The following is a 24,321-nucleotide window of genomic DNA, read 5'->3' on the forward strand; positions in this document are numbered from 1 at the left end:
CAAAGCCAGCCTGGTCTATATAGCAAATTCTAGGCCAGTCAGGGGTACATAATAGGACTCTGCCTTGGAGACAAACAAACAACAAAACAACAGCTCATGGGGGCTGGAGAGGCAGCTCAACAGTTAAGAGCATTTGCTTTTTCTCTAGAGGCCCCAAATTCAGTTCCTAGCACCCATTTTAGGTGGCTCACAACTGTCTATAACTCCTATCTGTGGGGGAATCTAATCCCCTCTTCTGGTCACTGTAGGCACCAACCCACATACAGCACACACATAAATAATAACAATAGGTCTGCATGTGGTGTCCTGAACTCACGAGGCAGAGGTAGGTGATGGGTCTCCATGAGTTCCAGGCCAACCTTTTCTATGTTTCGAGTTCCAGAGCAGCCAGGACTACATAGACCTTGTCTCAAAAATAAAGAAAAATTAGCTGGGCACAGTGGTACATGCCTATAATCCCAGCACTTGGAGAGGCAGAGGCAGGTGGGTCTCTGTGAGTTCAAGGCCAGCCTGGTCTACAAAGCAAGTCCGGGACAACCAGGGCTACACAGAGAAACCCTGTCTTGAAAAAACCAAAGGAAAAAACCCTACTCTTAAAACCAACCCTATATTTTAAAATATTTTCACTTTACTATGTATTGGGTATGAACATACATACATATGTGTGCATACGTGTGTCATGGCATGCTTGTGTAAGTCAGAGAATACCATTTGAGACTTGGTTTTTTATTTTGACGGTGTGGGTTTCAGGGATTGAACTCAGCTTGACCTTTGTCCACTGAATGCTCTTACTCATCCAAACTCACAGCTTCTTCTTATGCAAGGTAGTTAACCAGAGGAAAATCCAGCTGTTGAGTGTAACACCTGGACACTGCATGGCTCACTGTTTTACCATATAATGTGTTGATAATGTTCGGTCAGGTTTGTATTGGAGCCCCTTAGCAAGGCTGTGTGTTTTTGCAGAATTTGGTGTCTTGTACTTTTCCTTACAATGTTGTTTGGTTCTTTAATAAAAAACAAAGAAGGGCAGGGCGGTGGTGGCGCACGCCTTTAATCCCAGCACTCAGGAGGCAGAGGCAGGCGGATCGCTATGAGTTTGAGGCCAGCCTGGTCTACCAAAGCGAGTCCAGGACAGTCAAGACTACACAAAGAAACCCTGTCTCGAAAAACCAAAACAAATAAACAAACGAAGAAAATAAAATATTTTACATACATACCAGCTTTTAGCACCCTGGAAGCACTGTTGTCCAGCTGGGGATGTGGTCTTGTGCTCACCCTTTCTGTCCCCCACGTCCGTCCCCCCCCCCCCCGCCATCTCCCCCCCCATCCTCAGCTTGAGGTCCAGTCACTCTCCATGTTGCAGTGATTGCCCTCCACACATCGCAGCCTTAGAAGCCATCTTCCTTAGGAATCCTAGTTGCACGCCTTACCTTGGACCTCCTGGACCGCCCTGGGTGGCCTGCTAAGGCCGGTCTTCTCTCCACAGATCCTGATGGCCAGCTGTACAGTGTGGCGCCTGTCCAGGATGAAGAGCCCCCTGCCTGTGCTGATGAGTTTGACGACTTTGTCACCTACGAGGCAAGTGCTTTCCTGAATGCTATCTCCCCTTCTCCCTCTTGTACCTCAGCATCTGCTCCCTGAGCTGCCACAGCTGCTTTCACAGGTGCTGTGCCCTGTGCACACGGGTGACGGGTTGGGGGGAGGGGATCTTGGTGGTGGCCAAAATCACAGACTATTCCCAGTGGCCTGGTTGGCTCATCCCTTGGGCCTGTTGTGGAATACAGGTTTGTGGGCAGTTAGGCTTTGTGGTGCCCTCGCTGTGTCCCCTTCTACCAGGAAGAGGCAGAAGATAAAGACGTTAATAATTGTCTGTGTTTGGACACATTGAGTAACCTGCTTCCTGCCCTGTGTCCCTCACTGTTTACTTCTGGCGAAACCAGGGTTGTGCTATGTGTGATGTCTCCTGTAACTACTGTGGGTTCCTTGTCACCTAGCTGGGGACAAAGTCACAGCCAAGGAAGGCAGACCACTCTAACTGCCTAGCAAACTGGAGAGACACGAGCCCGGGGCCATGTATCTGATCTACAGGGCTTTCTTTACAAAATACTTGGAGCTGATGTCCTGATACTGAAGGTGGCTGAGAGACAGAACCTTTGGTCCTGGGAGGTCCAGGCTGACCTGGCAATGCAGTGAGACCAGTGTTGAAACGTGAGCCCTTGGTGTGCTGGTAGAAGTGGCAGCTGCCAGCCTTTCAAGCTCCCAAGTGCGGTAGGATGGTGAGGGCTGAGGCTCTTTACAGCAAGTTCTCAGAACCTTGGCTCCTTTGTCACATAAGGGGCTGGGCCCTGTAAATATCTAAGTAGCTTCTTTTTGAGGACTAATGAGGGTGTGGGTTTTTCTTTTGTCCTAACCCTAATTTCTCTTTTAAAGGCTTAATTTTAATTATGCTTGTCTGTGTGTGGGTCTGTGCACGTGAATGCAGGTGCCCATGGAGGCCAGAGGCATTGCGTCCCCTGAAACTGGAGTTAACAATGCTTGTGAGCCACACAATGTGGGTGCTTAGAATCAAGCTTGGTTTGTATAGAAGAAAAATAAGCATCCTTAACCACTGAGCCATCGCTCCTAGCACTCTAATTTCTCTTTTAGATGGGAGAAACATTTTAAAGTTTTGTGTACTTTTAACAATTTGAAAGATTTCATTTTTTGAAGGTTTTGAGTTTTCAGTACATGGACCAAATAGTGCAGAGGATATCGTACGATGCCTTACTGTATGCAGTGCGCCATCGTATGATGCCTTACCGTATGCAGTGCGCCATCGTATGATGCCTTACTGTATGCAGTGCGCCATCGTATGATGCCTTACTATATGCAGCGCGCCATCGTATGATGCCTTACTGTATGCAGCGTGCCATCGTATGATGCCTTACCGTATGCAGTGTGTCATCGTATGATGCCTTACTGTATGCAGTGCACCTCGTATGATGCCTTACTATATGCAGCGTGCCATCGTATGATGCCTTACGTCGTACACCTGTTATGAGCTTGACTGCAGTGGCCGTCACAGCTGGTGCTTCATGACTGACAAACATTTGCAGTGTACACGTGAAAACTTGTCTATGATAACATCACAGACATAGTTTCCCATTCAGGAAGCTCCCTGGGCTCTGCCGTGCGCCACAGGCCCCCACAGACAGTTGTGTTTGTGCTTTTCCTGAGTGTCTCTGAGCTACACTCTTAGGACACCTCAGACCTGCTCTTCTCAGTTTTGCATGTTTCTTCCATGTCGTGCTTTCCAGGTTTGCAGAGCTAGATACTGCTGTGGACCTTCAGAGAGACTGTTCTTTAAAACAAAACAGCTAGGCGTGGTGATACAGGCTACAGTCCTAGCACTTGGGAGGTGAAAACAGGAGGGTAAGAAACTCAGGTAATCTTTGGTGGCATCATGAGTTCAAGGCCAGCCTGGATTATATGCTACCATAGCTTTGAAAAAAATGTGGGGCTGAGAAATGGCTCAGTTCTTAAGAGCATTGTCTGTTCTTCCAGAGATCCTGAGTTCAATTCCCGGCAACCACATAGTGGCTCACAACCATCTACACCCTCTTAACGCCCTCTTGTGTTATGCAGGTATACATGCAGATAGAGCACTCATATACATAAAGTAAAATCTTTTTAAAAAAAAAATGCCATCAGACATGGTGGCTCATTCTTTTAATCCCAACACTTGGGAGGCAAAGGCAATCAGATCTCTGTGAGTTTGAATTGAGTTCCAGGACAGCCAGAGCTACATAGTATGACTCGGTCTCAACAACAAACAAGCATGTTTTTGTTGGTTTGCTTGTTTTCTGAGAGAGTCTCTCTACATAGCCCTCGCTGTCCTAAAACTTCCCGTGTAGACCAGGCTGGCCTTGAACTCTTGGAGATTTGGCCTGCTTCTGCCTCCCAAGCACTGAGATCCTGGCTTCCAACTTGTTTGTTTGTTTTTTAATATTTATTTATTTATTACATATACAGTGCTTTGCCTGCAGGCCAGAAGAGGGCACCAGATCTCATTACAGATGGTTGTGAGCCACCATGTGGTTGCTGGGAATTGAACTCAGGACCTTTGGAAAAGCAGACAATGCTCTTAACCTCTAAGCCATCTCTCCAGCCCTTGTTTTGTTTTTTGAAACAGGATTTCTCTCTATATCCTGGCTATCCTCGTACTCGCTCTATAGACCAGGCTGGTCTCAAACTCAGCCACCTGCCTCTGCCTCCTGAGTGCGGAGACTAAAGGCATGTGCCACCACCACCACCATCTTTTTTAAAGTAGAGAATCTGTGCATCAAATCCAGATCCCATATTTGGGTCTTCACTGCTACTTAGGGATGATTAGCATTTTACTGACTTGCTGAAAATAGTTGTGTTAAGCCTGTGATTCTGGTAGAGCTTGGTGTGTTTAAGCACATGCTGGCAGTAGTGCGTGAGTCAAGGCTTGCACATGCGCATTCCTTGTTGGGGCCTCCTGGTAGGTGTCCTGCCTCCTTCCACCATGTTCCTGGGGACCCCTTGGGTGTTTAGCTCGTAACCGGAGGATGTTGCTGACATGTCCCAAGAGAGGCAGGGAAGAGTTGGGGAGCTGAGTTAAGGTTTAGGAATGGTCGTAAGAAGAAAGCTGAGCAGGCAGAGGGAGGACAGGCCGCTTATCTGGAGGGGCAGTGGGGAAGTCACCCCAAGAACAAGCAGGACCAGAATGATAAGGGTGTCCCGTCCTGCCTGCGCTCTCTGTGCCTCCCTCCTCTCCCACCACCATTGTAGAAAGAGGATGAGAATGTGTCTTTTGTACAAACTGTTATCAGGAAGGTTAACGTGTACAACAAAGTTGCTGTCTTTGGTGCCCTGCCTGTTTGTTAAGGCCAGCAAGGACTCTTCCCGGACTTTGCCTCTCCCCACCTGGCCAGCAGCAGCAGGCTTAGTAGAGCGTGTCCGGGAGCAGGTTAAACTTTCTCTGAGGTAGTGATGTGCCTTCAGGTGGGCACATGGATCTTGCAGGAGCACCAGCATGGCTAGCAAACAGGAAGGTGACAGTCAGTGAAGAGACGCCAGTGACTCGGTGAGCAGGGACTCGTGGTGAGGAGATTGCCTCCAGCAACACACCCTTCCCAGAGCCTGCTCTCAGAAACAGGCCCGTCACGGTGCTTGGCCGTCATCTGAGGGTAAGCAGATCTGAGAGTGCACTCTGCCTGAATTCTGTTTCTGAGAAGAGAAAGGCTTGTGGAAAGAGGAAGCACGGCCTGGCCTTGGGGACCGTCGGGCAGCATTAGCCAGACTTGGTAGCCTGAACAAGGACCTCATCTTTCTTGGTGACATGAATGGTCTGTTAACCAGTGAATGTAAGGACACATTGGGACGTTCAAAGCACCTTGATTTTAAAGTGAGCTCATCTTTACTTCGGTAAAAGATTAAAAAAAAAAAGTTGGTAATGTGGAGTTGTTGGCTTCTGGGCAAAGCTAGGTCCTAATTGGCTCACCAATGGGTGAGGCTGTGTGCTGTTTCATTGTGTGTCATGAACTACAGTAGTACTGTGCTCCAAGGTGGGGTTTTTGTTGTTTGTTTTGTTTGTTTGTTTGCCTCTTTTTGAAGGGTCTTGGGAAAACAGATTTGTTGTTTAGCTCATTAGATCCTGTGCAGGGCCCATGTACAGTAGCAGCTGGCAGAAGACCTGAGTTTCAGGAGCTGGCACGGGCAGGGTCTGAGCTGGGCACTTGTCCTTGCAGAGCCTCACAGCTCGGTCTTCTGTCTTATGGCTGATTTACGTCTAGAAGACTGTCGGTGAGCAGCCTTGGGCTTCATGTTTGTCTCCTGCACCCCACAGCGGAGCCTGAGGACTTTCTGCAGTGCATGCGGATGGGGCCTCCTGACTTTGCTCATTTTGAAGTAGATAAAGGTGTGCATGCGGGTCTGTCCCCTGTGCCTGCCTGGGTGCTTCAGTTACACCACAGTGGTACAGAAATGAATTGAGCGCGTGGGGTGCGGCCTCCCTCCGGGTCTGAGGTACAGACGGCCATGCTGATATTTGCCTCGTTGCCCTTGGTTAGTGGAGTTCATTCTTTCCTGAGTACTCGGCTAAATTCCGAGGAAGGTGCCATCCTTGGCCTGCTCCCAGGGACACCGCCCTCAGCATCACGAGATCTCCAGGAAATAAGTAGGCTCCAGCCTTTGGACAGCTTTTCCCTCCCAGAAGAAAATGTGCTAACTGCAGTGAGAACTGATATACGTGCTATTACAAGTGTCTGAGCTGTGCTGGAAACCAAGGGTGTCCATGCCAGGGCGGAGCAGTGAGGACCTGGCATATGTACTAGTGACTTGGCTTAAAAAAAAAAAAAAATTACTGCATTTGCCAGGTGGTGGTGGTGTGCGCCTTTAGACCAGCCTGGTCTACAGAGGCAGTTTTAGGACAGCCAAGGCTATAGAAAGAGCCCCTGTCTTGAACTACCACCTCCAAAAATTACATATTAAGAGGTGTGTGTGTCTGTTGTTGTGGAGGTCAGGGGAGCTTTTGAGAGTCCTTTTTCTTCTTCCACCATTTGGCTCCTGAGAATCAAACTCCAGTGCTGAGGTTTGATGGCAGGTGCTTTTGTTTTATTTTGAGACTGTCTCACTCTGTATACAAGCAAGAGACCAATAAGATTAAAAATGTAAGCCGAGCATGGTGGTGCATGCGTTTAATCCCAACACTTGGGAGGCAGAGGCAGGCGGATTGCTGTGAGTTCGAGGCCAGCCTGGTCTACAAAGTGAGTCCAGGCCAGCCAAGGCTACACAGAGAAACTCTGTCTTGAAAAAAAGAAGATTAAAAATATATAATCAAAGCAATATTAGGCAAAGAATATGGGGGGAAAAAAAAGACCCTGGCTTGGCTTTTTTAAAAGGTGGTCATGTATGCTTTTAACCTTAGTACTTGGGAGGCAGAGGCAGGCTGGTCTCTATGAGTTCAAGGCCAGACTGGTCTACAGAACAAGTTCCAGGACAGCCAAGGCTACACAGAGAAACCTTGTTTCAAAAAAAAAAAAAACAAAAAAAAAACCAAGGGCTGGAGAGATGGCTCAGAGGTTAAGAGAAGAGAGCACTGCCTCTTCCAAAGGTCCTGAGTTTAATTCCCAGCAACCACATGGTGGCTCACGGCCATCTATAATGAGATCTGGTGCCCTCTTCTGACCTGCTGGCTCACATGCAGGAAAAATACTGTATAATAAATAAATAAATAGATCTTTTAAAAAAAGAGAAAAACAAAAACAAAAACAAAAGCAGTTGCCTCAAAGCTGGAGAGATGGCTCAGTGGTTAGGAGTACTTGTTCTTGCAGAAGATCTGGGTTCAAATCTCAGCACTTACATGGTGGATTATAACCATCCACAAACCCAGTTCTGGGAGAAGCGTGCATACATACATGAAAGCAAAACATTGATGGCTCAGAGGTTAAGAGCACTGCCTGTTCTTCCAGAGGCTCTGAGTTCAATTCCCAGGAACCACATGATGACTTACAGCCATCTATAATGTGATCTGATGCCCTCTTCTGGTCTGCTAGTGTATATGCAGGCAGAGCATCATATACATAATAATAAACAAAGAAATCTTTAAAAAACAAAGAAAGGGGGCTGGAGAGATGGCTCAGTGGTTAAGAGCACCACCTGCTCTTCCAAAGGACCCAAGTTCAATTCCCAGCACCCACATGGCAGCTCACAATGTCTGTAACTCCAAGATTTGACATTCTCATACTCCGGTACCCTAAAATTAAATAAAATGTTTAAAAAACAAAAAATATAAGTCCAAAGTTTTACAAAGTTACTTCAAAGTCACATTCTATTATAAGCAAACACCTACTCTGAGGTCCTGCCAGGTCAGAGCTGGAGCACATGGGTTCTGCCTGCTCCCTTGCTGCGTAAGATCCACAGCGTGGTGCTGGGCAGGGTGTCTCATGGGGCCATGCTCGTGGACCAGGGTCAGCACCCCACAACATTCTTGTAGACGTTTTTGCTTACTACTGAAGAACCATGTCTAGCTTTGTTGTATATTTCTTGGAAATACACAGGGTTTTTTTTTAGTGCCTGGATAGATGACTACTGGCCTCCTCCCATGGACCATTAGTGTTGTACCAGGTCTTATGTCCTGTTTGCCCACCATCTCCTAGGCTAGCCCATTGACAGATGTGGCACCTGCCTGCTCTTCCAACCTCTCCAAACTGGCTTCTGCAAGATGGTGTTATCTGCTCCATTTGGAAGAGAGCTGCTTAGGTGCATGGGCAAAACAGAACTGCACTGTAGAGGTCACTTCCCCCTAAAGACAGGGTCTTACCATATCGTCTTGGCAGCATGGAGCTCGTTATGTAGACCAGGCTGGCCCTGAACTCATAGAGAACTGCCTGCCTCTCTCCGCCTCGAGAGTGCTGGGATTAGATGTGTGTATCACCGTTGTCTGGCTTTGGTTGTCTGACTTGGCTGCTTTCTACAAATTACTCAGTGTTGATGAATTTGTACCCTTTGGAGTCATCTTGTTTCCTTCCTTGCTCTAAGACATGTCCATCCCTGTCACCACTGAGATCCTTATGAAGAGTATTTACAGCTCCCTTCGTGGTTGAAGTTCCTGATCAGTCAGGTGTCTGAGTCACATGCTGTTAGTGATGGTCAAGATTGGAGCTGGCTTCTCGTCCGCCTGGAGGCCCGGGTCTCCTGGAGGGTTGCAGGCACAGGGAGATGCTCTTGTCCTCACTCACACCCCTTGCAACACCAGACTTCCAGGACAAAGGGCATCTTTTTCCTGCTACAACTGCAAGTTTTCTGAAATCCTCTTTACAAATTGTTAACCTCAGAATCTTCTGACAGAGACTTATCCTAACTTGTAACTTCATTTCAATTAAAATTGAAATTGTAAGTAAATCTGCCTTCCTCCATCCCTCTTTAGGTTTTTTGGTTTGGTTTGGTTTGGTTTTTTTCGGTTGTTGTTGTTGTTGTTGTTTTTCGAGACAGGGTTTCTCTGTGTAGCCTTGGCTGTCCTAGACTCGCTTTGTAGACCAGCTTGGCCTCAATCTCACATCGATTCGCCTGCCTCTGCCTCCTGAGTGCTGGGCCCTCTTTAGTTTTAAGTTCATTAGTATTATTTAAATTCTGACTGCCTGGTATAAGTTGGGCCCTGCGCTGGCTTCTGTGTCCGTAGGGGAAACATGTGAGCTGGAACAGTTGGTAAGAAGATCAGCGTTAGAGGTCGTCCCTTGACTTCACATTCCTCCGCAGCAGCCTGGCTGGGGATGGTGGTGCATATGTTTAATCCCAGCGGTTAGGAGGCCGACTTCTAAGTTCCAGGCCAACTTGGTCTACACAGCAAGTTCCAGGACAGCCAGGGTTACACAGAGAAACCTTGTCTCAAAAAAACAAAAACCCAAACAACAGCAGTAGTCTAAACATGCAAAATAACTATTATTGGTAATATCTTTATATCTTTTTGTTTTTTAGTTTTGTTTGTTTGTTTTGGTCTTGGTTTTGCTTGTTTTATTTTGAGGGTTTTTTTTGTTGTTGTTGTTGTTTTTTGTTTTTGAGACAAGGTTTCTCTGTGTAGCCTTGGCTGTCCTGGACTCACTTTGTAGACCAGGCTAGTCTGGAACTCACAGTGATCCACCTGCCTCTGCCTCCCGAAAGCTGGGATTAAAGGCATGCGCCACCACGCCCGGTCTGATGGTAATATCTTAATTTGATCTTTATTACATTTTGTTTGTTTGTGTGTGTGTTTGGGTTTTGTGAGACAGTTTCTTGTGTAGGTCTGGCTGTCCTGGAGCTCTAGACCAGGATGAACCGTGGAGGCCTCTGCCTCCCAAGTGCTACCACCACCCAGTGCATTTTTGTGTTATTAATTTTATATATGTTTATTGGGAAGTGGCATGCCACAGTGTGTGTGTGTGGAGGTTAAGGAACACTTTTGGCGAGTCAGTTTTTTCCTTCTACCATGTGTGTCTTGGGACTCATCAGGCTTAGTGGCTGGTGTCTTTACTCACTGAGCCGTCCTGGCAGCCAGGGATATAGTGATTTTAAAAGGCACAGTCTTGCACTGTTGCATATTAATCGCTTGACTATATAGAAGTAATGTGCTGGAAGCCAGAAAACAAGAGGTTCTGCTGGGAACACCTGTGATTCTGGGATGCCTTTTATTTACCTTTATTTTATGTGCATTGGCATTTAACCCCCTAGGGTGTTTTTCTTAGGGGCGGGGGTTTCAAGAGACAGGGTTTCTCTGTGTAGCCTTGGCTGTCCTGGACTCACTTTGTAGACCAGGCTGGCCTGGAATTCAGAGATCCGCCTGCCTCTGCCTCCTGAGTGCTGGGATTAAAGGCGTGCGCCACCACACCTGGCTGTGCATTGGTGTTTTGCCTGCATCTATAGTATGTGAGACAACAGATCTTGGAGACACTTGTGAGCTGCCATGTGGGTACTGGGCTTTGAACCTGGGTCCTCTGGAAGAGCAGTCCCTTACCTGCTGAACCATCTCTCCAGCCCCATGCTTTGTATCTTTTAGATGTGTTATTATCCAACTGATTTTAAAATGACTCACTTATCCAGGCGTAGTGGCTCACTGTACTCCCAGCACTCTGGGAGGCAGAGGCAGGTGCATCTCTGTGAGTTCAAGGCCAGCCTGGTCTACAAAGTAACTCCAGGACAGCCAAGGCTACACAGAGAAAGACTGTCGTGGGGGCGGGGGCCCGGAAAGAAAGAAAGAAAGAAAGAAAGAAAGACAGACAGACAGACTGACTTCACTTTTGTTTTTGAGACAAGGTTTTTCTATTAGCTCAGGCTGGCCTTGAACTCATGGTCCTCTTGCCCTGCCTTCTGAGTGTCGGGAAACTCCACCATGCCCACCTATTATTTTTTTTTCCACTTTAAAATAAAGGGCTGAGGGTGTAGCTAAATGGCAGAACACATAGGGCTCCAAGAGGCCCTTGGTTTAGTCTGCTCTCGTGCACACACACCAAGTTCTGTTTATAAGCTAATGTTGATGTTTACAAAGGTTGTTGTTATTTTTGCTGGTGCCGTGTTCTCTCTGCAATGTGGCCTCCATAGCTACCCATGCTAACTATTGGTTTTGTCTCCTAGGCCAACGAGGTGACAGACAGTGCATATATGGGGTCTGAGAGTACCTACAGTGAGTGTGAGACCTTCACAGATGAGGACACCAGCACCCTGGTGCACCCTGAGCTACAACCTGAAGGGGATGCTGACAGTGCTGGTGGCTCAGCTGTACCCTCAGAGTGCCTGGACACCATGGAAGACCCTGACCATGGTGCATTGCTGCTCCTCCCAGGCAGGTCTGTACCCATGGTGTGTGTGTGTGTGTGTGTGTGTACGCGCGCACCTGCATCTGTGAGTACAGGTACCTGCAAAGGCCAGAGGCATAGGATCCCCTGGAACTGGAGTTGCAGACAGTTGTGAGCTGCCATGTGGTGGGCCCTTTAGAATTGCAGTCAGTACTCTCAGCCGCCTCTCCAGCTCCAAAAGCTAATGCTCACCTTTAGAAGCACTCTGAACTGAGCTGTATCCTCAACCCATTAGCACAATTAAAGTATTATTATTAGCATTATTATTGTTGTTGTTATTATTATTATATGTATTTTTTGAGACAGGGTTTCTCTGTGTTGCCCCGGCTGTCCTGAAACTTGCTCTGTAGACCAGATTGGCCTTGAACTCAGAGTTCTGCCTGCCTCTGCCTCCCAAGTGCTGTGATTAAATGTATGTGCCACTACCACCTGGCACAATCTTTTTTTAAAAGATTTATTTATTTATTTTGTATATAGTGTTCTGCTTATATGTACACCTGCAGGCCAGAATCTCATTATAGATGGCTGTGAGCTACCATGTAATTGCTGGGAATTGAACTTTGGAAGAACAGCCAGTGCTCTTAACCTCTGAGCCATCTCTCCAGTGCCCATCACAATCATTTATTTACTTATTTATTTATTTATTTTGGTTTTTTGTTTTAGTTTTTCAAGACAGGGTTTCTCTGTGTAGCCTTGGCTGTCCCGGACTTGCTTTGTAGACCAGGCTGGCCTCGAACTCAGAGCAATCCACCTGCCTCTGCCCCTTGAGTGCTGGGATTAAAGGCGTGCGCCACCAGGCCTGGCTTAATCATTTTTTTAAACAGGGTCTCAGGATGTATCTCTGGCTGTCATGAAACTCGCTATGAGGATTGGCTTTGGACTCAAGAGATCTGCCTGCCTCTGCCTCCCAAATGCTGAAATTAAAGGCGGATGCCACCATGCCTGGTTCATTAGCACAAACTTTTTTTTTAAAAGATTTATTTATTTATTAAGTATATAGTGCTCTGCCTGTACGTACACTAGCAGGCCAGAGGAGGGCACCAGATCTCACTATAGATGGTTGTGAGCTACCATGTGGTTGCTGGGAATTGAACTCAAAACCTCTGGAAGGCCAAGCAATGTTCTTAACCACTGAACCATCTCTCCAACCCCATTAGCACAATCTTAAAGCCAAGGCCGGAGATCATAATATTCACATATCTTTGTGACACTCTGCATTGACCACATATGAACATAATAAATAATAAATAGTTAATAAATTATCATTAAATCTTAAAGAATTGCTGGGCATGGTGGCGCATGCCTTTAATCCCAACGCTTGGGAGGCAGAGGCAGGTGGATCTCTGAGTTCGAGGCCAGCCTGGTCTACAAAGTGAATTCCAGGACAGCCAGAGCCACACAGAGAAATCCTGTCTCAAAAAAACCTTAACATTTGACAGGTGTGGTGGTATACCCCTTTAATTCCTGTACTTAGGATGAAGAGGTGTAGATCTTTGTGTGTTTGAGGCCAGCCTGGGTTACATGTGAATTGCAGGGCAGCCAAGAGCTACATGAGACCCTGTCTCAAAACAACAACAACAAAACACTTAAAAAGTATAACAGTGTACTATAATAAAAGCTATTTATTTACAACTGTTGCGCTGTAATGTGACTTCATGGTCACAAGTCCTGGGTTCTAGCCGCAGCACTACAAAAAAGTTATTTAGGATAAGAATTGTTAATCTGTGAAGTTTTTGTTCTATATTTTTGTTTTGTTTTGTTTGAGACAGGATTTCTCTGTGTAGCTCTGCCTGTCCTGGAACTCTGTAGACCAGGCTGGCCTCGAACTCATAGAGAGCCCTGTGCCTCTGCCTCCCGTGTGCTGGGGTTAAAGGTGTGTGTGGTGACAGGGCTCAGGCGTGTGGCTCGTGGAATCGTATGCATGCCTGTGGTTGTGACTTAGAATTGCTTCTGTCTATCTTTTGCAGATCTCACCCCCACAGCCAGGCTGTTGTCATGGTGATTGGCAGTGAGGAACACTTTGAAGATTATGGTGAGGGCAGTGAGGCAGAGCTGTCCCCGGAGACCCTCTGTAATGGGGAGCTGGACTGTGAAGACCCGGCTTTTCTCACCCCCAGGTGACACCCTGCACTGTGCATGGTCCCTCTCCATGTCCAGCTCCATGCCTAGCGATGAGGAAACTTCCATATGTGCTTTATCTGATGCTCTGTTAAACGCCCCATGGAGGAGTGTTGAGCCGGTCGCAGGGGGAAGGCTAGCTGTAACCGCTCTTGTCTGCTCTTTGCAGTGTACTGCAGACCTTGAGGTATCTGCTGAGCCACTGCAGCCCCACGCTGCAGGTCACTGAGCGCTTTCTGGCCCATTGGCTGGCTTTGAGAGACACTAGATCCATAAGCCCAGCCCTGCCATGTTCTGATAAGATGCTTGCTTTCTCTTAAGTTGTGCCTCAGGAGGTTGACTTGCATGCTCACTAGACCCTGGCTCGTTTTGTCTGAAGACCTGGGCAACCCCTCCTGAGCATTCAGTCTGAGGAAAGCACTGCCTCTCAGTGCAGCCCAGGCCTGGCTTGGCAGCTCTTCCACACTGACCACATCTCCCATCTGCCTTTGAGTTCCTGAATTTGTCTACTTCAGCCTGGTTACCATGGCAGCACAGACCGGTGGAACCAGTGCTAGGAGGCTTTCTGTAAGCTAAGCCTGGGCTCTCCTGCTCCTATGCCACCTCAGAAGTGCACTGGCTGTGAAGCGAGCTTTCTCAGAGCGTCCAGGTGCTCAGTCCCCCTGGGGAGAGTCCTAGGGCTTTGAGTTGGAAGTAGTGGGCTTATTCCAGAATTTGGCATTTCTGCCTCCCTGTGGCAGTCTGTCCTGTTCGTGAAGTCTGCCCCATCTCCTGCCTGGTGTTTTCAATCTAAACTGTAATTTTCATGCTACATTTTATGTATTCTTTTCTATCATTCTTTTTTTTTTTTTAAAGATTTATTTATTATATATACAGTGTTCTGTCTTCATCCATGCACACCTGCAGGCCAGAAGAGGGCATCAGATCACATTATAGATGGTTGTGAGCCTCCATGTGGTTGCTGGAAATTGAACTCTGGACCTCTGGAAGAGCAGTCAGTGCTCTTAACCTCTGGGCCATCTCTCCGGCTCATCTTTTTTTTTTTTTTTTTCCATCTTTCTTTCTTTCTTTCTTTCTTTCTTTCTTTCTTTCTTTTAGTTCTTTAAATGAACTTCTAGATGGTGGGTCCTACCCCAGGGATGAGGCTGCCTTCCTGACCTCAGTGCCCAGAACAGATGCGTCATGGTCCACCACCAAATATGCTAAGAGCTTATTGAGTTGGAATCATAGGAGTCAGCCAGCGTCTCCAGAAGGCTGATAGAATCCTGAGTTAACACAGATCTCAAAAACACAAGTCTACCAATGGACCTTTTATTTTTTGTTCTTTGAAACAGTAAGACCATGTCAAAATAATAACAACAAAACCCAGCAAATAAACTCCCAATGGAGACACACTTTCTGTCACATTCAGGTGGTTTCCACAGGGGAGAAAGCTGTGTATGCATTTACCTTCTGCTAAAGGGAGTTTTGTGGTATAGTGCCACTGCCTGGTTCTGTGCACTGCCCAACAGGGGCCGTGTGTGGCAGCGCTGGCTGTTCCAGCTGGGGGACGCTCCAGGCTCCTCAGAGTGATGTGAGGAAGGGCTCATGGTAGCCCTGAGAGCACAGCCAGCACCTCGGACAGTTCATTCTCTTCCTCTGCTTCTGTCTCGCACCCTTCACACCCTCAGCCTTCATGCCTGGCAAAGATGACCTAACAGGGCCTCCTCTCTCCTGACTAGCCCTCTGTCTTTCTAGCTCCAACCCTCTTGCCTCAAAGCTGTGCAACGTCCTCACTGATGAGGCCTTTGAGTTTTACTGTAGCCAGTGCCACAAACAGATCAACCGCCTTGAAGACCTTTCTGCTCGCCTGACTGACCTTGAGATGAATAGGTAACATGCAGAAGCCGCTCTTGCTCTGCATTCGCAGGGAGAGGCCCACTGCAGTGCTTCTCCATGGCTGGCCATAGTCCAAGGTGCTCCTGCCATGGCCGCCTCTTCTAGCAAGGCACTCAGACAGTGGGACTCTTCCTGCGCCCCGGCTGTCCTGCATGCCTTGGTCCAGCTTGCTGCTTACCTCCCTTCTCCTTTATGCACGTGGCAGCCTTGGTGGCTGCTGTCCCTGTAGGAGGAAACAGTCTAGCATGTGTAAGAGAGCACTCCAGCATTTTACCAAAATTCTTTCTTCAACTGAGTCACAAAAGGTAGAACTGGGGAATTTGAAGATGGGCCTTGTTTTGTTTTGTTTTTTGGAGACAGGGTTTCTCTGTGAAGCCTTGACTGTCCTGGACTTGCTTTGTAGACCAGTCTGGCTTCGAACTCACAGCGATCAGCCTGCCTCTGCCTCCCGAGTGCTGGGATTAAAGGCGTGCGCCACCACTGCCCGGCCCACATCTGGGTTCTTTATTTGTATCAATTTTCCATAGACAGGACTTTTTTTTTTTTTTAAAGATTTACTTATATAATATTCTGCATGCATGTACACCTGCAGGCCAGAAGAGGGCACCAGATCTCATTATAGATGGTTGTGAGCCACCATGTGGTTGCTGGGACTTGAACTCAGGACCTTTGGAAGAGCAGGCAGTGCTCTTAACCTCTGAGCCATCTCTCCAGCCCTGGCTAGAGGACTTTTAGGAGAAGAATCTGGAGAAAAGATGGGTTGTTGGTGAAGCTATCACTAACATCCCGTGCTAAGCACAGGTGGCAAGTGGCCACACAGGCTCTTGTGGGGCAGAAGCGTTAAAGCAGACCGTCCTGGTATTGGAGCATGCTGGAGTTGTGTTAGAAGATGCCATTTGTCTGCCCCAACACTGCAGGGCAGTTAGCCAGGCTGGATCTACACCTCTGCCCTGCTCTGGCTGCAGTCCTGGTGCCCTTGATATGTTAGTTTCTTTCTTTGTGCTCTATGTCGCATCACAAAGTTAGAGACCTTTAGCCAATACCCAGTGTGGTAGGATCTTGGCCAGTTGGGAAAACCCAGAGAGATCCTGGTGGGGTCCTGGTCGCAGTGCTGGAGGCTGGAGTATTCTTTGAGGGCGTGTTTTGGCAAGACTTAAAAAGAAGATCTAGTCTCTGGTGACTCCAGAAACCCCACTGGCTTCCACTGTAGAGCACACAGACTTTCACCTGCCCTGGGTTCAGTGCTGGGGAAGGTGCCAGCTGCTTTCTTCCTGCTGGTGAACCGCCCTAGTCCTGATGAGCAGGTGTGAGCTACAGGTGCATTGTTAAAGAAGACACGTATGTTGTCTCAGTCACTGGACATTTTTCCAGTGCTGAAAATCTGCCTCTAATATAGTGATGATCGTACCAGTTAGGCTCTGTGGGGCAGTGGTCAGACTGGTATGTGGCTCATCGTGACCAGTGGGCCCTCTCACCCTAAAAGGCTCCGCCTAGGTGTAGAGAGACTTTAATGTTAGTTAGGACACAGTTGACAGGTACTAGTGCCCCAGTACTTGTGAGAGAGTGAGAGAGCCAGATTGTGCCTCCTGGCCTGCCTGGATTGCTTCAGGATAAGCTTCATGAACTCACCATACAACAGTAAGAGCCACATGGTCCTCCTGTAGCTATGTTCTTCAGGCACCCGGAAGTATCTGGAAAAACAATCCATTTTATAGGAACCAAGCAGGCTGATTTACCCAGAGTTATATTTTCAAAGTTGTAAACTGTTGCAGGATTTGCTGGTCCAGAGGTGATAGGTACACAGAGCAACCTGTTCTAATTGTCCATGATTGTAAGATAAAGCAGATTTGTATTAAAATGCTAGTCAAGGGTCCAGTCAGCAGAGGGAGCCAGACGGTAGCTATACAAGGACTGAGCCGCGAGGGTAGGAGCACAGGGTGCCTACCAGTGCAGTGCTATCAGCACCGGCTCTCCAGTGCCCTCTATTGGCAGACTGTAGCATCATGAGTGAAAATGTATCCCAGCATTGTACTTCCCAGAGCCACCCCAGCAGAAGAGAGAAAGGAACGGCCTGGGCAGCCCTTGAAAGAGGAGAGGGAGGCCGCAGTCTGCAGGCAGCTCTTGTGTGTGAGCAGTTGTGTTTACTTCAGGCCCACAGACTCAGAAGGGCAGCCATGCTCTGATTGGCCTCAGAGTCAGAAGAGGCATATTCAGCCTGTGCTTGCTGTAGGTGGTGCATGGTACTGCTCTGGGATGGAGCCAGGAAGCGTTTCTGAGTCCCCGCCCCACAGTTATTTGGTGTGTGAAGTTTCAGGACCCAAGACAAATGATTACAGGCTCTCCTACCATGGCAGGCTCTGTGTGATAGCCAGACAGCTGAGATAATGGTTTCAGAAACATTTGAGAACGTGACAGTGGCCAATGATGTGGACCCAGGTGTAGTCAACTGGCGGGTTCAGGTTGGGTTCTGCATGGTACAGTAGCCTGCTTGGTTTTTTTTTTTTTTGAAGTCTTAGGGATAAAATGAGGACCCTTAGCGAAGACCTTTCCAAAGGGTGTCACGCCTGTCCCCTGCCTTGCAGAGGGTGTCCTGTGCATGCGGCTCGCCTGGGGCAAGGGGCTGCATGCCTGGGCCCTGCTATCTCCCCAGCCCAAGCTTCCTGTTTCCTCCTGTCCTTCGGTCTGCTCCCTGACACTATTTTCCTGTTTGTTTGGTTTTTTTTTTTTTTTTTTTTGCACAGCCCAGCCAAGCGACTCTCCAGCAGGAAGGTGGCAAGGTAGGCAGAGCCTCGATCTTTTTGCTGAAAATCTTACGAAATATATTTATTGGCAGTCATAGTTTCTGAAAAGCGTTTTAGAAAAATTCTCTTTCAGGTTTTTGTTTTGTTTTCTAATCCAAATTTTCAAGTTAAATTTTATAGTTTGGGGTAGAAAGCAATCTCGGGGAGAGGTGGTAGAAAGGATTTCTCGGGCTGTGGGTGTGGGCCTGGACCTGGGGCTTGTGGCAGCTTCTTGTCCTCTCGGAACTTACACTCCCTGTAAGGGCTGGAATGGGCAGCAGTGTCCCTGTGTCTCCTGTAGGAGCCAGCTTTTTAGAGCTGGCTCTGGGTAGCTGCCTGCCCAGCCTGTGCCCTTGCCAGCACAGTGGCTTACATGGAGAGGAGAAAGGGTGGGAAATAGCTCTTGTCAGAGTCTTGGTTTTTATGAGGGTTTTTTTTGTTGTTGTTTTGTTTTGCTTTGCTTTGCTTTTCAAGACAGAGTTTCTCTGTGTAATTCTGGCTGTCCAGGAACGGGCTCTGTAACCCAGGCTGGCCTCAAACTCAGAGATCTGTCTGCCTCTGCCTTCTAAGTGCTGGGACTACAGGCGTGTGCCCCACCGAGTGGCTAGGTCTTGCTAGAGTCTTACAGCTTTTGGTTTTGGAGTTTGGCTGCTGTCAGCTTCCTGCTGTAAAAGGTGAGTTGTGCTTCTGCCCACCAGTTGGCTCCTGGGCAGTCGTCGCTGGAGTCACAGCGTTCAGGGTCTGAGACTATTGCATCCTCCTTCAGGCCAGGCTGAGACAAGCTGTTGCTGAGTCAGTGATCAGCTTCGTGCTGCTCCTGTCCTCTCAGTCTGCGTGGTCTCCACCGCCGGTCTTCTCCGGGGATTGTGGGGAGCATCCCCTCCTGTTTGCACAGAGTGTCCTGCTTTCACCACTCGGGCATGTATCCTGACACCCCGTGCATTTGTTTCAGGGATTGAGTCATCCAGTCCCTTGCCCCAGCCTTCCTTCTCCTATTTTTCACTCTGTTTTGCATATCTTCCTGGGGGCTCCCGAGGAAGGCAGGGACCTGGAGGTAAACCTCAGATTTTCCTGAAGTCATTGGCCACAGCCTTTGGTACTGAAGTTGCCACTAAGTTTAGCAACTTGTCTGTTTCTTCATGGCTTTTTTCTCTGTGAAAGCTTTTAAAAACTTTTCTTAAATTTTTGATTGTTCTGGTGCTATAGGCCTGCAATCACAAATACTTGGGAGGCTGAAGCAGGAGATTCAACTTTGACACCATCTCAAAAGTTTTCAAAAGTTCTGGGAATAGAGCTGAAGGGGTTGAATGCAGGCCTCACGTGTATGGGCCTTAGGCTCAATTCCCAAAACCATTTAAAACAAAGAAAAAGAAAAGAAAAGATGATAGATTTCACGAGTCTTGTTGCAAGTCCTCTTTCTCATTAATTATGAGGGGTAAAGTAAAGGTCTGAGAGACTGGGCAGTGAAGTTTGATCCTTTGAAAGTCTCAGAAGTATTTTTCTCCTCAGATGTATTTGTTACAACAAAAGTCAGCTTCCATATTCCTGATTTATAAATAAGAAATGCATTCTGCAGCGTGCTTGCAGAATGTCAAAGCACACATGCAGATTTTATATGCGTTGTGCCCTTAATTCTGCCCCTAGAAACCTCAGGAAACACAGAATGTCTGTGCTGTAATTGACATTGCAGAGTGTCCAGCCCTTGGTGTATGGTGGCTAAGATGGCTGGCTTGCACTGTTCAGCTGTGACGGTGGGACATGAAGGTATTCCCTCCCTGTCTCCATCTATGGAAATGGAAGTGGTGCCTCTCCCTGAGGCACCTGGCACAGAGTTGTCCCAGTGGGACACACAGTACAGACTTGTTTCCACCTCCTTGTGCAAAATGTGGGTCTGGGGGAGTCCCAGAACCTCATGCTCTTCTTGTTGGCCATAGTCCTTTCTCCCAGGGGTTCTTGAATAGAGTTGGTGAAGGAAGAATGCCTCTTCTTGCTGGGGATTAAGTAAGCCACACTCCCCCTGCTAGACTGCCTCAGCTTCAGCCAGAGGCCACATGCTGGGTGCTTAGGGACAGCATGTTCCTCTAGCCTGAGATAGTCCCAGGCCTTGGCCCTTGCCCGGCATGGCCCCTAGGGTCTACGGTGGGCAGTTCCCTGTCCTGGGTGTGGCATCAAATTGAGGTCAAGGTCCTGTTTAAGAGCAGTGACTGGCAGGGAACACAGTGTTGTTCAGCACCTTCTGAGGATCTGAGGACACACTAGAGCAGCTCTCCCAATGTGCTGCCGACATTTATGGTCCTAGGGCAAATGAGCAGTCTTCCTTTCCCTCTAAAATATTCATGAGGGGAAAAAAAAAAAAAGGAAATGTACAAGCTCAGTCAGTGAGAAAGGAAATAGCGTCATTCCCTGATAAGGTGAAGTTGCCACAACTGAAACCTCAGCCTGCCGCATCCTTATCAAAGCTCCTATAAAATACTCTCATAGAAAACTCACTGAAGCGCCCTCCTTGCCTGCAGACTGTCCCCCATTTTATAAGAGAAGACTGCGTGACCACTTTTCTCAAGGTCACACAGATCTGAGCATTATCAGGCCATCAGGTTTAGAGCCTGGCCCTGAGTGTGGGACAAACTCAATCCACGGCTTTCCCACCACTTCTGTACAAGCGCCCTCAAGGGTGTGTGCGTTGCTGCTAACTTAGATTTACCACAGCTAAACAAGTTAGACAGAACCATGAGCAAGTGTCCGTGTGCTGAATGCTGCCCAGGCATGTGCAGCTGAGGAGTAACTCCTGCCAAGAGACTGCAGGGCTGGTGTCTGGACCAGCTCCGCCTGTATGCACTTACCTGCTGTTAAGGGGAGCTTTGTGTTACAGCTGTACTGCGGGAGTATGACCTGAGTGACTTGTGGAGTTCACAACACCCCTTAACTGTCAGTACCGAGGAGAGCACACTGGAAACCAAGCGTCAAGAATGTATATAGAAGCCAGGCATGATGGTTCATGCCTTTAATCCCAGCACTTGAAAGGCAGAGGCAGGCAGATCTCCATGAGTTCAAGGCCAGCCTGGTCTACAGAGTGAGTTCCAGGACAGCCAAATATATACAGAGAAACCCTGTCTGGGGAAAACAACAACAACAACAACAACAACAACAAAGTATATATACAGAAGCTGAGTGAGTTGGTTCATACTTTAATCCCAGCAGAGGCAGGTAGATCTCTGAATTTGAGGCCAGACTGGTCTATGTGTTGAGTTCCAGACTAGCCAACCAACGTCTACACAGCAAGACGTGTCTCAGAACAGAAACAAAATGTGTATAGAGATGGGCACAGTGGCCACAGTGGCCATGGCAGTCATGAGGCTAAAGCAGGAAGATTGTGAGTTTGAGGCCAGTCTGTGTTAAAAAGCAAGAAAGACCTCATCTCAAAAAAAAAAAAACCAAAAAACAAAAAAAAAGCCTCACACGTGTAGGTACACTGTTCAGGAGTCAAGATCCTGAATTAATGTTTGATGGTCCTCTGGTGGATTTGATATTTCATATCATGCTGAGGGATGATGTGTTTTATTGCACCCTGGTCCAAAGTACCCTGTTGTCCCCTCAGCTGGCAAGGAGGAATGTTGTGCTGTCAGGCTCCAAAGAGTGCGGGGAGGACTCAGGCTGCCGAGCGCAGTCTGCTTGTTCCCAGCCTCCTGCTAAAGGCGACTGGCTTGATGCTTTGGTCAGGAGAGCACTGCCCCCAGGAGATGGGAGGGCCTGTGCTCCACGGTGCTGATGCCTGCCTTTCAGAGGGACTTGGACAGACTCTTGTTTGAAGAGCTTGTAATTTGTTTTTTCCCATTCTTCCCTCTGCTTTTGGTTCTTTTCTGCAGGTATCTGCACCAGTCAGGGACTCTGACCATGGAGGCCCTAGAGGACCCTCCCCCAGAGCCTGTGGAGTGCCCAGAAGAGGACATTGCTGACAAGGTAGGTGCTACATGCTGAGGGCTGGGAAGAGGCAGGATCACCAGAATGCTCTAGGGGCTGAGGGCCTGTTAGAAGGTGGGTGGTGCTTGGGAACACCTGGTCTCCTTTTTGCACTTGAGGAATGATGTTGGGACTGGTCATTGGAAGTGTCAATGGTGTCATCTAGCTAATTAGACCCTCTGTTTAGCCCTGGTTCCCTCAAATGCCATTGTCATAAAAGAGGAGCATTTTGTAGCATTTGGGCAGAGAAAGGCACAAGGACTAGAAGCAAACAGGAGCCATAATATTTTATTATGTTTATTTACTGCATATATGTATGTGGTTACACTAATGCCACACACATGTGTGGCAGTCATAGGAAAACAAAAATGAGTTGCTTCTCTGTGAGTCCCTTACCAGTGAACCATGTCACCAGACTACCATTAGCTATTGTGCTAGATTGTGCCAGGTTCCTTGATGTGAGTCATTCCAGGGGGGCATTGAGAGATGCCAGAGACAGCATTTACTTGGAGTGTGTAGTTTCAGACGCCAGAGTCCATGACCACCACAGCTGGGAGCATGGCAGCAGGCAGGCTGGCGTGAGACTAGAGCAGCAACTGAGAGCTCACATCTTGAGAAATAATCGTGAGGCAGAGTGAGCTAAGTAGGAATGGTTAGCTCTTGAAAATGCAAAGCCTGCCTCTCGTGACACACCTCCTCCAACAAGACCACACCTCCTGTTCCTTCGGCTCCGGACCAAGTATTCAGATATACAAGCCATTCTCCCCCCAGCCACCGCATTCACTCCGTGGCCCCATAGGTTTGTGGCCATACCATAATGCAAAATGCACTTACTCCATCCTCAAGCGTCCGATCATCTGTCATAGTCTCAGCGTAATTTAGAAGTCCAAAGTCTCTCTGTGTCTCAAGGTAACTATCAGTAAACTCAAAAAGGAAATTACATACTTCCAGCGTGTAATGTATACCCCATTCCAGAGGGGAGGGAAAAGGGCACAATGGGCAAATTCTGAACCAAGGCAAGACCAAAACCTAGCAGGGCAAACTCCAAGTCTTCTGGCTCCATGTCCAGTGTCAAAGGGCTTCGATGGCTCCACCCTTCCAGCTTTGCTGACTGCAACTCACTCCCTCTCCTCGGCTGATTCCACTCCTTGTGTGCAGCTCTACCTGGCAGCTCTTTCATGGCTCTGGCATCTCCACTATCTTGGAGTCTGGAACAAAGCCCAGGCTTCACTTTCACAGTTTCTTGCAATGGCCTCCATCACACACACACACACACACACACACACACACTTATTGTGATAAGACACCATGACTAAGGCAACTTATAGAAAAAAAAAAGTTTATTTGGGGTTTACAGTTCCAAGGGGATAGGATTTGATCACCATCATGGCCCGGGACATGGCAGTAGGCAGGCAAGCATGGCATGGCACTGGAGTAGCATCTGAGAGCTCACATTGTGTAGTAGGATGCATGTTTTTCCTCCTGGCTCCAGCTCCCAGAATAATGATTCATGAGACTCAAAGTATATTTACAAACACCTAGACCATATAGCTAGGCTCTTCTCTGACTAGCTCGTAACTTAAAATAACCCATTTATACTAATCTGCATTCTGCCACGTGGCTGGTTACCTGTACTCGGGTCCCATGCATCTGTCCTCCTCACATCTTCCCCGGTGAGTCTCCCATGCCTGCTCTGTCCCCTAACCCTTTCTGCCTGCTGGATGTCCCACCTTATATTCTACCCTTTCTTATAAGCCACAGGTTGTTTTGTTTCATTGACAGGTGTTGCATTCATACAATACACAAGATATTCTCTACAACACTGTAAGACACAGCCATGAAGCCGAGAGAGCACTGGAAATGATGAGGGTTTCTGAAGCTTCAAAGTCTGACCCCAGTTACACACCTCCTTGAAAAAGAGCGTACTTCCTAATCCTTCCCTAACTGTCTCATCAACTGAGGAGCAGTTCCCAGCTGTACTAGTCAGGGTTTTATAGGGGAAAAGAACTGAGAGAGAGAGAGAGAGAGAGAGAGAGAGAGAGAGAGAGAGAGAGAGAGAGAGAGAGAGAGAGAGAGAGAGAAGGGGGAGAGATTTATTAGCATAGTTTACGGACTGTGGTTCAGCTAGGCCAACAATCGCTGTCTACCTACAGAAAGTCCAAGAGTCCAGTAGTTGCTAACTGCACAGAGCTGGACGTCTCCGCTGGTCTTTAGTATATGCCAGAATCCTGAAACGTGCGCTCTGATGCCAGTGAAGG

The 24,321-nt window shown here is 47.9% G+C and overlaps 1 protein-coding gene across 3 annotated transcripts in view; it reads left to right on the top strand.

Moving 5' to 3' along the window:
- The window catches only part of RAB11FIP3 (RAB11 family interacting protein 3), an 80,263-nt gene that overhangs the window by 43,591 nt on the left and 12,351 nt on the right, over positions 1-24,321 (top strand). Inside the window, exons 3-8 of one of the 3 annotated variants that reach the window (XM_084763084.1) lie at positions 1,487-1,578; positions 11,110-11,321; positions 13,298-13,447; positions 15,186-15,320; positions 18,068-18,103; positions 21,970-22,063. In XM_084763084.1, the coding sequence (XP_084619210.1) occupies positions 1,487-1,578; positions 11,110-11,321; positions 13,298-13,447; positions 15,186-15,320; positions 18,068-18,103; positions 21,970-22,063 (719 nt within the window). Of the gene's footprint in view, positions 1-1,486; positions 1,579-5,388; positions 5,411-11,109; positions 11,322-13,297; positions 13,448-15,185; positions 15,321-18,067; positions 18,104-21,969; positions 22,064-24,321 lie in introns of those variants that run through there. The other 2 variants (XM_084763085.1, XM_084763083.1) reach the window with 2 other exon arrangements.

Source organism: Acomys minous (genome assembly GCF_964271855.1).
Source record: "Acomys minous genome assembly, chromosome: 16".
In the NCBI taxonomy this organism is placed as follows: domain Eukaryota; kingdom Metazoa; phylum Chordata; class Mammalia; order Rodentia; family Muridae; genus Acomys; species Acomys minous.